Genomic DNA, 15,617 nt, shown 5'->3' with positions numbered 1-15,617 from the left:
ATGTTGTATTTCTCACACAGCAAATCTGGTTCGGTGTCTATTATCATTCAATCAGTAAGAGTCTTCTTTATTGTATTTTTTTTAAATCAATTTGTGATTCTTTCTGATGGTTTGTCTTGGCTTTATGAATGTGTCTTCTTGATAGTTGAAAGCAGAAGATATACAGTTCAGTCAGTGTATTATGGGCACCCCGCTGTGGCGGATTATAGAAAGGATTTAACTATGACCTAGGGAATCCATAACAGCTCAAAAATCCAGCAGTATGAACAACGAATACTTTCAGCAGTTAAAAGTCATATGTATGCAACACTAAGACATAATCCTGGCCTACTGTTGTTTCATTCATATGATGTAGCCTACATATTGAGTTTAAAGTACTTCTTAATCTTCTTTGTCATGTAGACTACTGTTTCATAAAGACTGTCTGTCAGCTTAAATGTGTGTAAACTGAGTTTTGGTTGGTTCAAATTTCCACTGCCCCCTCTACAATGGGCGTAAACGTAGGGTAATGTTTTAGTTGTCCAGCAGAGTTGCTTTGGGCCCAGTTCTGCCCCCCTGTGGGTAAAGTAACCACCGCATGCGAGCTCGTATCCTGCCACCAAGGTTAGTCATTAACCTTGCTTTCTCAGTCACCCAGCGCACCAAAGAAGGCGGATAGTACTCTGTTGAAGGCATGCTGTCGCTCAGCCGTCACATCTTAACATGGGCGACTGTAACCACTGTGCACACGAGCGGGCTTTATCCGTAGAGGACGACATTACTGTAGTGTTTCACAAAGTTGACACCCATGGCACAAACAGCGGCGACGACCACGACGACGTGTGTGGCGGCGGTGATGATGATGAACGGACAGCAGAGAGGATTCACTTGCAAAATAACTGCCGGGTGGCGTGTGATTACGGCGATGATGCTGAGGAGGAAGCGAGAGGGAGCGAGGACTCGCCGGAAGGCAGCGAGAGGAAAACGCTCTGCCCGCCGACGTTTTGCGTCGGAAGCGAGCCCGTATCCCGAGAAGAAAGCGCACGTGAAGGTAGAGGAGCGCACGCACTGTAGTTAGTTAAACGGCATTTAATCTCAAGCGTGTCCCCCGTCAGCACACCAGTGTCGCCTGTTAATGAATATTATGATGGGAGGAAGATGCTCAAATATTGCGTGAGAAGCAGCCAGAGAAGCTACGACTTCCTGCGTAGCCTCTCACGCTACATAACCGTAACGTCATGTATCTGTAATAACTGTGCTGATATCACGTGTAGCCTATTAGCCTATGGGATATAGTCGAATGGAAGCACAGTTAAAGTCGTTTTACACATTTTTATAAACTATATGAACTGTATTTTCTTTAAGGCTGTCGCAAATGTAATTTCACGTAATTTAAACGTACTTTTATAATATGCTGAGTCACAGTAAAACTAGGCATCAGCCCCACTGCCCAAGTGAAATCATTTTAATGGGAATATGTCTTAATTTCTCCAAATTATGCATAATAATAACTACTTAGATGCCCAGTCCCTTTAATCCTTAACAACTCGGTTGCTAAATGTGGAGCGGATAAACTGGTGTACAGCTTGCATCATCCTTAAAGAAGATGGATGACTGTGCGCTTTTACAGCAGCAGGGCCACCATAGCTGCAGGCATAGTACTCTTATAAGAGCTTGTTTTTAAAATGTATTCAAAATAGTTCCATTAATGTGGCTACAGTGTTGATCAGAATATATTTTGCTGGACACTCTAGTTCAATAAGCTACAAAATCTACAAAAGAGGTGTGAAACTGTTGGCGCTCCCAATGGTGTAAGTATACGGAACAAAAGAGATTTGTCTTTCTCTTGGAATTTTACCAGTAAGTGAGAATTGCACTCAATGCCCGCTGACGTCAGTTTCCCTTTGTGTACCTTTTGTATCTGGTGAATAATGATGTTACCACAGAGCACGTGAAGAAGGAAACCTGACACTAGTACTAGAGTACAAATGCATTGTCTACACACATCATTATTTCAGGTTTATTTGTTTCTTCTAATGGGGTTTCAGTTTCAGTTCTTTGGTTACATTTGGCAATAATTAGTTGAGATAAGAGTAAATAACAGTAATTCATCATTATTGTTTACAGACTGATGAATAACATTGCAATTCAGGCCAGGTTCCATTTTTGTTAATAAAAAACAAACAAACTAAGTAGTCCCTGTTGTCTTAAAATGAATTAATATAATTGCAATAACTGGTACCATGGGACCGACACACAACTGTGGTGACATAGATTTTGCTTGCCAAACAATCTTTGCAACAGTCTGGATATACACAAGAAAACAAGGTCAAAAGTAGATGTGTGGATGGCTCTTCTTAGCTATCTAGTCTAAACAACAGAACTCAGTCAAAAGTATAAAGAAATCGAGAAATCCCACAGTCTTCTCTGAATGGACAATCTTGGATATGCTTGGCAGAGGTAAAAGGCCAGGATCAGTAAACGATGACAATGCAGAAACACACACATTTTCTACCACACAGACTTTTGATTCAAAGCAAAAAAGTGTTAAAAATACGAGTATAATACTGTAATAGTGATGCAGTAAATGTAACACTACTAATCATCCTGTCTGTGTCTGCTAGGCAGTATAGTGGACTAAGAACAAAAAATACCCGCTATACACAAACAAATATGATAGCACTACTATAACATGACAACTTAAAGGTTAGGGACATCTGCATCCTTGGCTTGGTGCTAGGTTAGGAAAACAAATACTGTCTGTAATAAATGGAATGGTAAGTGGACCGCATTTTGTAGACAAAGAGGCTTGAGTGACCTCAGGTTGAAATGTTATCTCCACAAGCATATCAGTTTATTGCTCCACAGGCAGGGTTTGCAAACACTACACCGCTGTCTGCAGATCTTTTGTTTGTGTTTTTTTGAACTGATTTTTTACTGGGACCACATGGAGTTCAATAACATACCCTGAGCTTCACGGCTTCATCCTGCAGTTACTGTGTCAACATTAGCACAACAGAACAAGCAGTATTTTTTGACATCCACAGTGACATCCCTCTTAAAGCCCCCTCCTCTCTTTCTCTCCCCTCATACCTAACTGTTTCTCTGTTCTGTTTCTCTACCCTCACTCCTTGTTATGTCACTCCTTTTCTCTTTGTTTCACAGACCCAGAGAAGCCAAAGAGATGTCCAGGTATCGGTTTGTTCTATGCTCTACTGTCCACAGTTTTCTTCTCCATCATTGCCCTCTTAGTGAAAACCATCCAGGGTGTCCACGCCATAGAGATCAGCGCCATACGTTGCTTCTTCCAGATGCTTTTTGTTATGCCGTTACTCATCTACCACAAGTAAGCATGATGGAGAAACTCAAACATTTACTTTTCCACACTTAAAGAGTATCAGATTTGATTCCCAGGTTTAAGATGTACACATACAAAGTTTGCCATAATAAGGGCAACAGTAGCACTCCCATACAGTCAAACCAACAATTTCTATGTTGTGAAAAGATTATAATAATAATAATAATAATAATAATTATGATTATGATGCATAATTATGTGCATAAACTCAGCAAGGTGGTGCATATACCTGCTAGTTATTTATTTCTTGGGATTCCTGCATTTGTGTTTGCGCTCACTTCATAGGCAAGTATCCGGGCTTAACGTACAAGCACTGCTCAGACAAGTTTAAGTTGTGAAAATACTGTGAGAGACATGTATTATTACCCCTCGCCCCAGTTGATGGAAAAATATACTGTGTAGATCCAGTGTTAAGAAGGTTTCCCACATGTGGTTATTTGTTTTAATGTACTCACAAATGTTATTTAAGTACCAAACTTTCAATTTTTTCTAATTTTCACCAAACAACATTGTTAAAATATACAACGAACTTGACATCTGGGAGATAGGTAGATAGGTGTATTGTCACAATATAACATGAGAGAAATTGAAAATCCCATGATCTGAGCAGTTTTAATCACCCGCTGCAGAGCCCCCCGGTCCTGAGCCGTGCACATCCCATGCCAGTTTATGATGTTTCCAGTCAGGATGTTTTCTATCGCTCCTCTGTAAAAGCTGACAAGACCTTGGATTGGGAATTTGGCCATCTTTAGCTTCATCAAGAAATATAGTCATTTCTGAGCTTTGTTCACCAGACCGTGTCAGGTTCTCTGTGATGCTGATTCCCAGGAACCTGAAACTATTCACCTGCTCTACCTCAGCACCACTGATGTAGAAAGGAGTGTGTCTTTATCTCCTTCTTCCTAAAATCAATGATCAACTCCTTAGTTTTGCTGACGTTGAGCAGTAGGTTGTTCTCTGAGCACCACTCTATAAGATTATGAATTTCCTCCCGATATGAAGTCTCATCGTTGTTTGAAATCCAGCCGATGATGGTTATCAGTACTTACAACAAATAGAGATGCATGAAATAAACCATATTTGAAATGCAATAGTGTGCAAGGTATTTTAAGTTGTAATACAGACATGCACATGAGGTAAAATCTTAGTAGATTCAATGTCATATTCTAAAATAATGTTTAAACCAAGCCATCTGAATCATAGTCTTATCACAATGTGTTCAGTGTCCTCCAGACAAAATCTTAAAAGACAAATAATCCAAATAACAGAAGTACAAAGAGAAAGTATACAAAGGGAAAGAAAAAATTGCTTCTAAGAGTCATTTATTCCACTAGCTTGTGATGATGCACTTAACACTGGGAAATAAAACGTACACCTATGCTTTCATCTTTGCATGAATGGATAGAAAACCAGTTCACTTCAGAATCACATTGTGACCCAAAGAATCAAAATGAATCTTAATTAGCAAAGACTATCACCAGTACTTCTATTCATTCATTTTCCTATTCATCCATCCATCCTCTACATTCCTCATTGTTTTTACACTCGTTCACTACCACCTCCCTTTTCAGCTCCACCCATTCATCTGTCCATCCATCATGATCAGCTCCATATTATCTAAATCTACCCATCAATCCAGCGTCTGATTATTTGTCATCTCTCAGCTGCTCAATCTTTCATCATCCATTTCTTTCTAAAATTATGTTTTTTAACATCCAGTGTTAGTCAGTCTGATCATCCACCCCTCCATCCAGCCACTCATTCATCCATCATCCTCATATCTCTGCTCCTCCAGGACAGGTTTCCTTGGTCCCAGGGACAAGCGTAAATATCTGGTGCTTCGTGGTTTCATTGGTTCCAATGCCATGATCCTGCTCTTCTATGCTGTTCAGCAGATGCCGCTGGCGGACGCCACTGTCATCATGTTCAGGTAAGAGTACGTAGGGACTTAATTGATTGTGGCTAATTAGTGGAGATTATACTGACACCACAAATAGGTTCTATCCTTCCTGATTTGTACGGCTGTCGCCTTTTTCGATAATCTCCCTTGCGTTCTCTTTCTTTCCTCTCCCTCATCTCTTTATCTCACTTTCCAGCATTCCACTCAATTATGTATCTCTCTCTCCATATCATGTCAGCAATTAATTAAAGATCTGGGAAAGTGGATTCAAATGGAGCTGTATACCCCATATGAGACAAATCTGTTGAGACAATATTCTCACCACTTTTCTCTCAGCTTCCCTCTATATTTGATTTAGTTAACTCTACCAGGACAATTAAAACCTTTTGCATATACTCTCACCTCCTACTATTAATCTGTTAATCTTCTTTCATTGTCCACCCTCAGTAATCCAGTCTTTACCTCCCTCCTGGCCTGGGTCTTCCTGAAGGAGAGGTGCACAATCTGGGACTGTGTCTTCACTGTTTTTACCCTCACTGGAGTCATCCTTATCGCCCGGCCACCATTCCTCTTTGGCGAGCATCTACATGGCATTGAAGGAGACTACACCAACCACATCAAGGGGACAATTGCTGCCTTTGCAGGTGATACGATTTATTGACTCAGCAGTAATGTTTGTTAGACCATAATGAGATTGTATAATCATTCGGGAGGAAGTATGATGTTGAGAATTTTGATCACACTATTCATTTTAATTAGTCGACCGCATCAGGATTATCACCGCAACCAGGGGAATTCATTACAACACAGCTATGGTTCTTGGCACAACCATATTAGCAGGGAGATACAGTCTTTCTAATTAGTTATGGTTCTACGATTATGATAGGGGCTTGGGGGGGTCTCCTTTCAGTCATGGTTCTCAAACAGCTCCTCTCCATGTGAAAAAGTGTTGGTTTAAGGTCCTTTCAGATTTATAAGCCCCTTACACAGTCTTAAAATTGACATTAGCCATTCTGCCAAAATTTTCGAACTAGCTAGTTTAGCAACAAAGTTGTGATCCCTCACTGGCCTTCCACCTGCAAAAAGTTAGAAATCACCCAGCTAGAAACCGAAGTGCTAAGAGCTTTTTCTTTTGCGCCACCCAAGTGTCATCATCAACCAATGAATTAGGAGCTTACTTTGTTTTCTTTTCACTTCCGCTGTCCAATATAACGCCTTTACAGCACACTGCTGATGAACTGATGGACCTCACTGGTGTTCAATCTCACAGTCCTTCCTGCCCTTGTTTGTGAAAAAAAACCTGCATTCACACCAAGGCAATTATTTTCAATAGAGTGGAGTTCATCTGCGCTCTCCCCAGCAGCATTGTGGAAGCAGTGTTCGATCCCCTGATTAAAAGTGTTTTCTTGGTGCAAGTGACTTGAACTCTAGCCCCCAGAAATAAATCCCCAAATACGCTGACCTCCACAACACATGTCTTATAGTATTCTGACTTTGACAGGAAGTGGACGTTGACACAGAGGAGTGTGGAGTTTTTCTATGATGTGCATCTCTAAATTCCAAGAATTGAGTGCATGAATAAAAAATCCCATGCATGGCAGACAACAGAGTAGGAAAAACAGTCCTGTGAGGAGGGATTCACAGATTTTTATAAGGTTATGTTTGTTACCAGTAATATGAATGTTCACAATGGTCAGTAGAAGAGTATTAGATTTAAGTTCTAATTCAAATAATTCTACGAGGAATTCAGAAATAGGAATGTATTAGATACATTGTATTGTGTCCTTTAAGTCTCATATGTCTTTCTTTTTGTTTGTTTTTTGTTTTTTTGTTTTTTTAAACCTGTCCTGCCCAGCAGCCTGGTATAGAGTATGATGACCTGGATACCATATTGTGCCAGACAGATTTTACTTTAACGAGAGTATTAATATACTCCTTTGTCTGTTTTATTATTTATTTAATTATGTATTGATTTGTCACCGGGCCGGACAGGGGGGCAGACACGGGGATGGGGGGGCACAGCACAGAGCACAGAGAAAGGACAAGACCTGTAAGAGAAGGGGGATAGAAGGTGGGGACAACAGGGAAAAGCAGCGGGAAACACCAATTGCAGAAATTAACGAAACCTGCAATAGAACAGAGAGGGGGGCTTGGGGAGGAGAAAAACAACAACAAACAATAAAAATAATAATAATAGTAAAAGACAACCAGCTGAACAGCAGCAATAAACAGATGACATAGTAAGACAACTAAGAGAAAAATGAAAACAAGAAACAGTCCAGCACACTAAATAAGCAACACAGCACAGCAACGAGAGCTGGAATAATAATTAATTTAAATAAGTAACTGAAAGAAAAGCATCAGGAATAATTCTACCAGGAACAACCTAAATTTGTTTGTGTCTATGTGTGAGACTGTGTGTGTCTGTGTGCGTGTGGGTGAATGTGTCTGTATATGTGTGTGTACATGTGTGTGCGCATAAGCCTGTTAAAGAAAGTAGTTGTTAGTGAGAGTGGGACGCCATGACTGTGCCACACTTACCCCAGCAACAGGTAGGCAAGAACCCCAGTAGCCAATAGGGGTGGGAGAAAGAAAAAAAAATAAAAATGAAGCAACACAGGGACGCATACTGGTCCCTCCAAGCCAACAAGGAAATGCCTCCCCCGGACTCCAATGCGCAAACTAAACGCCTAGCAGCCATCCAGAAACCCTGCCCAGGGAAAAAGCACAATGCATCAAGATGCATCGACAATCGCCCTACAATCCCACCGCAGCCCTCTAAACCGCAACCGGATCAACCTGCGCAGAGACCCCCACCCCCAGAAGCCAGGGCACCCTGCGACCCCCCAAAGCGCAAAGGACCCCAGACCGAATGTCCCGGGGGAAGCTGTACCCCGCCCCAAGGAAGAACAGCAGAAAGCCGTGCCGGGAAGCTCCCTGCCGCCAGGGAGCGATAACACGGGAGAACCAGGCCAACGGTCCCCCAGCCCAGTCAGAGGCATCCCTCCCCAGAGTGCAGGCAGTGCCAGCAGCCCCCGAGGCCGATCTCATCCCTGGACGGGGGCCCAGCCCCCCCAGTCAAGCACCCCCAAGGAGGAGCACCAAAACCTACCCCGACAACACCGGCCATGCACCCCAGAGACTCCCGAATCCCCCCACTGTGAGAGAGCTGGCAGGAGGAAGCAGCGGGAGCCCCACCCCCGCCGAAGAGGGCCCAGGCGAGGAGAGGAGACAACGGGCCCCCAGGCCCAGGGACACACCACCCGCCCAGAAATGAGCAAAAGCCACAAGCCCGAGTCCCCAGAGTCCTAGGTCAAGAGCGGGCCCCCACGCCAGGGGAGCCACGACCCCTCCAGCCCACCCCAGATCAGGCAAGGCCGTCACCAACCCCACAGCACCCCCGATGCCCAGGGCTCCAGGGGCAGGACACGAGGCCAATGAGAATCTCCCCCAATCTCCCTCACTACATCAACCCCTCTGCCTGCCTCTGTAAATGTATTGTTTTGTGTTGGATGCATGTCATGGATTGTGAAGTGTTGTATGGTGGAGTCTCATATGTCTTTCTTAATGATTTCTAATATTCTTCTGAGTGCTGTATTCATTCAGTTTCTTATTTTTTATTTTAGGAGCTATTGGGGCTGCCTTTACATTTGTTGTCCTTCGCAAGATTGGGAAGAGTGTCCATTACTACCTCTCCGTCTGGTACTATGCTGTCATCGGTTTCATCGAGTGCATCATTACCGTATCCGTCCTTGGAGAATGGAAAATCCCGTTCTGTGGCCGTGATCGCTGGATGCTTATGTTGATTGCTGTCCTGGGCATTGCTGGCCAGACCTTCCTCACAAAGGCCCTGCAGATTGAGAAGGCTGGACCTGTGGCCCTGATGAGGACCGTCGATGTGCTGCTGGCGTTCATCTTCCAGTTCATTTTCTTTAACCGTGCACCGACCTGGTGGAGCCTCGGAGGGGCGCTGTGCGTAGTGGCGAGCACTAGTGGACTAGCACTTAGGAAGTGGTACAGCAACTCTCGCAAGAGCTGAGAACTAGAAGCAACATAGAAAATACTTTGGTATTACTATTTATTCTTTTTTCACTGTATTTTACTCGTAATTTACATGCAAACCTGTGAGAAGGTGGAAGCTCTTTGGAGAGTTAAAAGCAGAAATATAGAAGGATATACTAGGAGGGGTCAGTTATGAGATTATGTAGTTTTAAAATTCAAAATTAAATTTTGTACATCTATACATGTTAATTCCTGAGAGTCAACCTCTGTTCTTTTTATGCATTCATTTTTGTATAAATTAACACATAAATATTGGGAAGGGAAAACTGTGAGCCCTTGTAGCTAACTAACTTCCTATTGAACAGAGGGTTTCTATGGAAACTGAAGGTTGATTTTCACCATAATTAAGCCGTTTGATGGAGAATATCCTCAGTCCGATTTTCCTTTTGCTTTAACCTGAATGAAATAGCCAAAGAGAGAGGTTTACTGCATTGGGACCATTCATACTTTGTCAAATAACTTGGCAATCATATTATTGAACGAGTATCTGTTTTTGTGGTGCTGAAATACAGCTATGATCACTCTGTCATCCTCTGTGTTAAAAGTGTTATATATGTAGAAACTGACGATAAAATCCCAAAATTGGTTTACCTGAAAACACGGTCATGCTGTAGAATTCTCTCAGGGAGCCTAGCTGCTTGTAATGCCCAAATATGAATTACGCCTAATTCTGACCCAACGTTCTTATCCATGAAGAATTTATTCCTTTAATTTATATATTGATTTTTGAAAAAGATAATAAGCTAATTATTTAGAATAATTTCTTAACTATATATTTGAAGTGCCTTAAGTACAGAACTTTAACCTCTGGCTTTCCTTAGTGGAGCCGCTCAGTAACCAGCAACTTGTACTGGGCAGCTCTCAGGTGTAATTGTGCATATGAATATGAAGTAGGGTGCTTCTAAAAAAACACTCATTAAGTAATGATTTCTAAAATGCTTGTATGACCATGTCAAAGATAAAGTCTGACAGCATTTTCATGAGGCACCTAAGACAGGACCCTTATCCCCTACAAAGGCCACACTGAGTTCTCCATCATCTCAGGATGGCGTCAACTCTCTCATGTTGGCTAGCACTTAATGTCATTTCAGAACTGAAGCATCTAATTAGCGTTCTCAACAGTCTAAAAATATCTTTCCTATGATGCTCACAGGGGGGTTGTTGTTTGCACTTTGTCTTTGCTAGAGGGTAGAAAAAGTGTCAGTAAGCTGCCACTGTAATTACACAAATGATGATCATCCAAACAGCTGCGCACAAGGATTAGGCCTACTTCAAGGATTGCGATATAATAAGTTACTCTAATAATTCAAGGACCTTGAAGCAAGATGAGAGGTAGAACTACATCTTAACGGTGCAGGTGTTTCAATATGTCATCAAACTAGAACACTGATGTTGTGGTTTTACTCTTGAGTATCATTGTTTTTTGTGATAGCCTCAGTGACTCAAAACTGCCATTTGTGACATAACAGAAGTTATCTCATTGCACTTTTCATATAGAGCAGGTCCAGACTATACTCTTTGTAATATTTATGTGTTATTGTTTGTAGGAAACCCCCCAAATAACCTTTTTTCAAGGGAAGTGGGTGTCTGGCACACCAGATGGTGTGCTCTGTGTGTGTGTCTGGTATAAATCATACTGTATCTTTAGCATTTAGCGAGGAGTTTCCCACTGCCATGACTGATGATGTCTGCAGTTTTCTGTTGCGGGAATGTTTAATTGGGTGCTATACAGCTAGAAAAGAAAGGCAATCAGTGCTGCTAGACTGCTATTTAATATCCTGCTGTTTCTTCCTCGCTATTTTTCACACGCTGCTGTTTCTGTTCTCGTTCAACTTGTTGAGAACTGTGTCAGCACAGCTGCATCATTAGACTCACTTCTAGTTATAGTTCTTCCTTTTTATAAACTCTGTATCACTAAAAACTGAACTCTTGAGTTTGCACATTATTGCCTTGTTAAATCAAACTTCCTATGGCAGTGATGTTTGTTTGTTTACTTAATTTTTAATTCTTTAAGAAGGCAAACATTGATTCCAAGGAGAATTTTTGGATTTACAATGGTCTTACAAGGCATGGCCTAGTGTGACAGTGTGATATGTGAAACTAATTATAAATAAAAATATTTATCAGTTCATAAAATTCTGATCCTACCCATTAAAGAAGAGAATATAGTTAAATTATTAATTTGAGTACATTGTACAACATGTAACATGGATATTATTAATCTTTTAAGTGATGAACAGTAACATCAATCAAGTGTGAAATATAATAAAATCGGCCTACATGTCATCCCAGTGTTATACTTTAGTGTGGAGGAATTTATTTAAAGGCTCTGTGACTTTTTTTAATCATTGTTCATAGTACAGTACAGTAGGCTGTTATGTTCACTTCAGATGTTCAAAGGCTAATTTTATGCTTTGACATTGATATTTATTTCTCAGTATATTAGTTTAGTGGACTTGAAGGCTGGTAGTGTAAGCACAATGTGTTGTAATTCCATCATATGTTTAGGTAAACTTGTTTCAGGACCTACAGGCCTTACAAACCTGCAGTACTAAAGCTGTTTATAAGGGTTTTAAAACTATGCTTTAATAATATTTATTCGACTACTTCTGTAATGTATTACATCAACATACTATAAAAGATGTATATATTTCTGCACACTGATTGATTATATTTAGTATGTTATGATTTAATAATAAATTCTATATGAATTTATAACTCCTGTTGTCTGTGGTCTTGACATAAAATACTGCATATTGTCTCCGGAGAAAAGGTTATTTTTCTTCTGCAGTCAGGTTTCTTTTTCATAAATCACTTGAGAAATCGCACTTTTTATTTCTTTCTAACATGACTGAAACTTGTGGAACAGACCCAAACTGTGTAGAGGCATTGCCTGTACTTACATCATTGTCCCAATGCCTATGGTGTCAACCTAGCTCTACTCACAACTCAATAGGCGACAATTGTACAAACTAGGCTATGACCATAGAAATCCTCTTTACAAACCACTGAGTCAGGTAGCTGTTGACAGGAGTGCTCAGAATAGTACCTGGCTGAGTGGATTGTGATCATTGTGTGTTTCTGTGTGCACGTGTGCATGCAGGTTATTTGTCACTGTGAGCTCTATACCTTTGTTTGTAAACAACACACAGTTGTGAGGCATTGTGTGTTGCGCGCAGAATGGCCGTCTTTCATTGTGCTGCAATATAACCCATATCTTGCGAAAACAAAGGCTTGTACCTTCCATAGAGGGCTAACTGCATACAGATGGTGTTATAAACCTTCCTCTGAATCTAGGCATGCTTGCAGGGTAATTCTTCAGCTGAGCACTGAGCTCAGTGAAGTGTGGAAAGGCTGAGCAGAACAAAGTAGCACTTTGTTGTAGGGTAGAATTAGAATAAGCCTAAAGATACCTTTTTTATTTTTATCTTACACCGAGAGTTTTAGTATTACTTACCCCCGATGTTCAGTTTCAAAATGCAATCACCACCCATATCTATAAAGCTCAATCACCTTATACAATATACCTATGCTCATACTATACAAATAACATACTCAAATTATTATAAAAGGATGTATGTTGGGAATTCTCTGTATTATAAGTAGTCACAATAGTAATGATGCATCTCCTGTGATCAGTACTATTATTAATAGTATTATTACTGTTGTTGATCAGAGATCATAAGGAACTGTACAGTTGTTATATATATATATATATTATAGCTTCCTGCACATGTATTGAACCAGTACTGACAGCAGAGGGCAGGATTCACATAAATAAAGAAAGCAGCTTCACCTCATCAGCAACTTCACCTGAAACTTTAGTTGTCATAGTTTTATTAATGTTTCACAGTCATAAACTGAATAAAAATGTTTAGTTGTTGGCAATGTATGATATAGGGCATAATAAACCAGCAGCATGGTCTCTTTTGGGTCACAGTTCAACCACTGATGTCACAGAAGTAATTGTTCATGGAAGTAAAAATGAATGAGGTGTGGCCAGAAGTGCAGCTTCAACCCACAGGGAGGAATGCAGCAGTGCTGCTTTGCACAGATGTAGTTTTGACAACTTGCTAGTGTGTGCACTCTTTCACTTCCAGGAGAAGCCAAGAAACATCGGCTGTCTTGCAGCGCCTAATTGTTCTTGGTGTGTTCTCCCTGTGCTCTCTTCCACCACTCGTTTACGGGTCTGGGCTTGTGGGAGATTTTTGCCCACAGTTTAAGTTTACCTGGGTCAATCTGTCAGTGAGAAATGCCATAGCCATAGAGACTGGGAAATCTAAACAATGAACTGAAACTTGCCGGTGTTCGCTGAGATTTCACAGTCATTTAAATAGCTATCAACTATAGGGATTACTATAACAAACATAAAGATAGGCTTTTAAGAATGAAACAGAAAAATCAGAGAGACAGAGCATTATTTGTAGAATAAGTTAGTAGTTTGCTTTGCATTAAGAGCTTTTTTTTGGAGCATTTTTATGGAAAAAGAAATCCAATACTTTCTTGCTCACACACACACACACACACACACACCACACACACACACACACACACACACTTTGACACATTTCTTGTTGGCAATCAAGAATCAAAGTCTCTCTCTTCCTCATACTTTCTCTTACACTCATCTACACTCTAATTTACATAAAATAATACAAATAATGCCGCTAGTCTTTGCTGCATTTCATAATTCTGGTATCTCTTTGAATGTAATTTTGAAATGTATAAAGTTATCAGATGGGTGGTAAATATACAAATATGCTGGGACATTGTCAACATTATATAATTTCAGCAACAATGTAATGACCAGTGGCTTTACATTTTCATAACAATTTACTACTGTCACAATGTCACAATCATGACGGTGGAGGCCTTTTTCTTAGGGAGGAGATGTGTCAGCCTGCTATATGTCATATTTAGGCATGTCAGTGGGAGCCCATGGTGGTATGTACAAATGCAAGATAATGCTTGAAAAGCCACTGGCCCTCCTTTATCCGTGAGCTGGGGATTCCCAAAGGTTTGTATGCTCCTGGGTGGAGGAGAGTTGGAGGAATGGAAGGGTTGCACATTCCTGCAGGATGGCATAAGGCTTCCCATCAGTGAAGCGGGAGGGAATTGGAAAATAATCCCTCATTTTCCAAGTTGAAATAAATGCAGTTATAAGCTCTGCAGTGGAAAAGGGCATCTCTCTGAAGCACGTGCTTTCGCTGTCTCGGGGGCGGGGCGGCGGTGCGTTCAGAGGCATCTGCAACTTACTTTCTATTCTATTTCAAAACAACAACAACAACAACAATAATGAAAGCAATCGTACAATCAGGAGAAAAAATTAAAGCACATGTCTTGAAATCTGCCTTTTTATAGAAATCTGGCTGGTTTAGAGGTACTCTACTACAAGCTCTCGTTGGGTCAAGCACAACTTATGAGGGGTCCATCCTGCACTTTTGTTGAGTAAGCCTAGTCATTAGTAAAAATACATAAATAAATAAACAAATAAAGAGGCGCACATAAGTCTACAGGACATTGAACACGTTAACTGAAGTCTGTAGTGAATTGCTAAAAACAAATCATTTTAAGCCAGAGGAAACAATGTAGGCCTATAGCATGCTACATAAAGTGGACGGCTGGCTATGGTGCTTAATGTTGCCAGACATTCCAATGTGGTGACACACACACACACACACACACACACACACACACACACACACACACACACACACACACACACACACACACAGTGTAAACCAGAGCCGCAGTTATTGTCCTCCTGTCCACAGCTCATTCGGCGGCTACTGAGGGGAGATGCTGCATTCGTGTGCAGTTGGATATATTGCCATTAAGCTTAACACGTTATAAAACACTCATGACAAGAGGTAGGTAGGTTTCTGGTCACAATATAACAAGTTTTAGAGTGAAATTGAGTTTTGTAACTCCCTTCTGCTACATAGCAGACAATATTAACACAGAATCAATTATGAAAAATGGTATACGGAAATAACCTAACATCAACGCAGCAGTGCTGAGGATAAATCAGAGTTTAAGAGTCTGATAGCTTGGGGGGGAGCTGCTCTGCAGTCTGGTGGTGTGGCAGCTGAAACTTCTATATCTCTTCCCAGACAAGGCAGCAGGGTAAACAGGCTGCAGCTGGGGTGGGTAGCCTACTGTCCTTTAGTCCTTTCCTTTGTGCATTTATCACATGAAACAAAACACTGTAACTAAATTAAACAGCTTTATTTGTAAAACTGATCATGCCATGTTGGTAATTAGCTATACCTATCTATCTATATCAGATAGCATATGTGGCTATACAGCTATATTTTA

General features: G+C 40.9%; 1 protein-coding gene across 1 annotated transcript; it reads left to right on the top strand.

Annotated features, from left to right (window-relative positions):
• The first annotated feature begins 91 nt into the window (after positions 1-91).
• On the top strand, positions 92-12,017 carry slc35g1 (solute carrier family 35 member G1). The gene is made up of 5 exons (XM_038735593.1): positions 92-1,030; positions 3,145-3,325; positions 5,133-5,267; positions 5,685-5,881; positions 8,864-12,017. Exons 1-5 carry the CDS (start codon positions 703-705, stop codon positions 9,274-9,276), a joined length of 1,254 nt encoding a protein of 417 aa, XP_038591521.1. The 5' UTR covers positions 92-702; the 3' UTR covers positions 9,277-12,017.
• Positions 12,018-15,617: the final 3,600 nt, after the last annotated feature.

This window comes from Micropterus salmoides, unplaced genomic scaffold (genome assembly GCF_014851395.1).
Source record: "Micropterus salmoides isolate LMB-PRFRI ecotype aquatic unplaced genomic scaffold, ASM1485139v1 Ms_hic_scaffold_21, whole genome shotgun sequence".
NCBI classification, from domain to species: Eukaryota; Metazoa; Chordata; class Actinopteri; order Centrarchiformes; family Centrarchidae; genus Micropterus; species Micropterus salmoides.
This window is presented reverse-complemented; position numbering and strand designations above follow the sequence as displayed.

Excerpts from the sequence above, each read along its gene's own strand:
- slc35g1 (XM_038735593.1), top strand. The coding sequence starts at position 703 with ATGGGCGACTGTAACCACTGTGCACACGAGCGGGCTTTATCCGTAGAG. Across the intron at positions 1,031-3,144 it reads AGAAGAAAGCGCACGTGAAG|ACCCAGAGAAGCCAAAGAGA; the intron begins GTAGAGGAGCGC and ends TTTGTTTCACAG. Across the intron at positions 3,326-5,132 it reads CCGTTACTCATCTACCACAA|GACAGGTTTCCTTGGTCCCA; the intron begins GTAAGCATGATG and ends CTGCTCCTCCAG.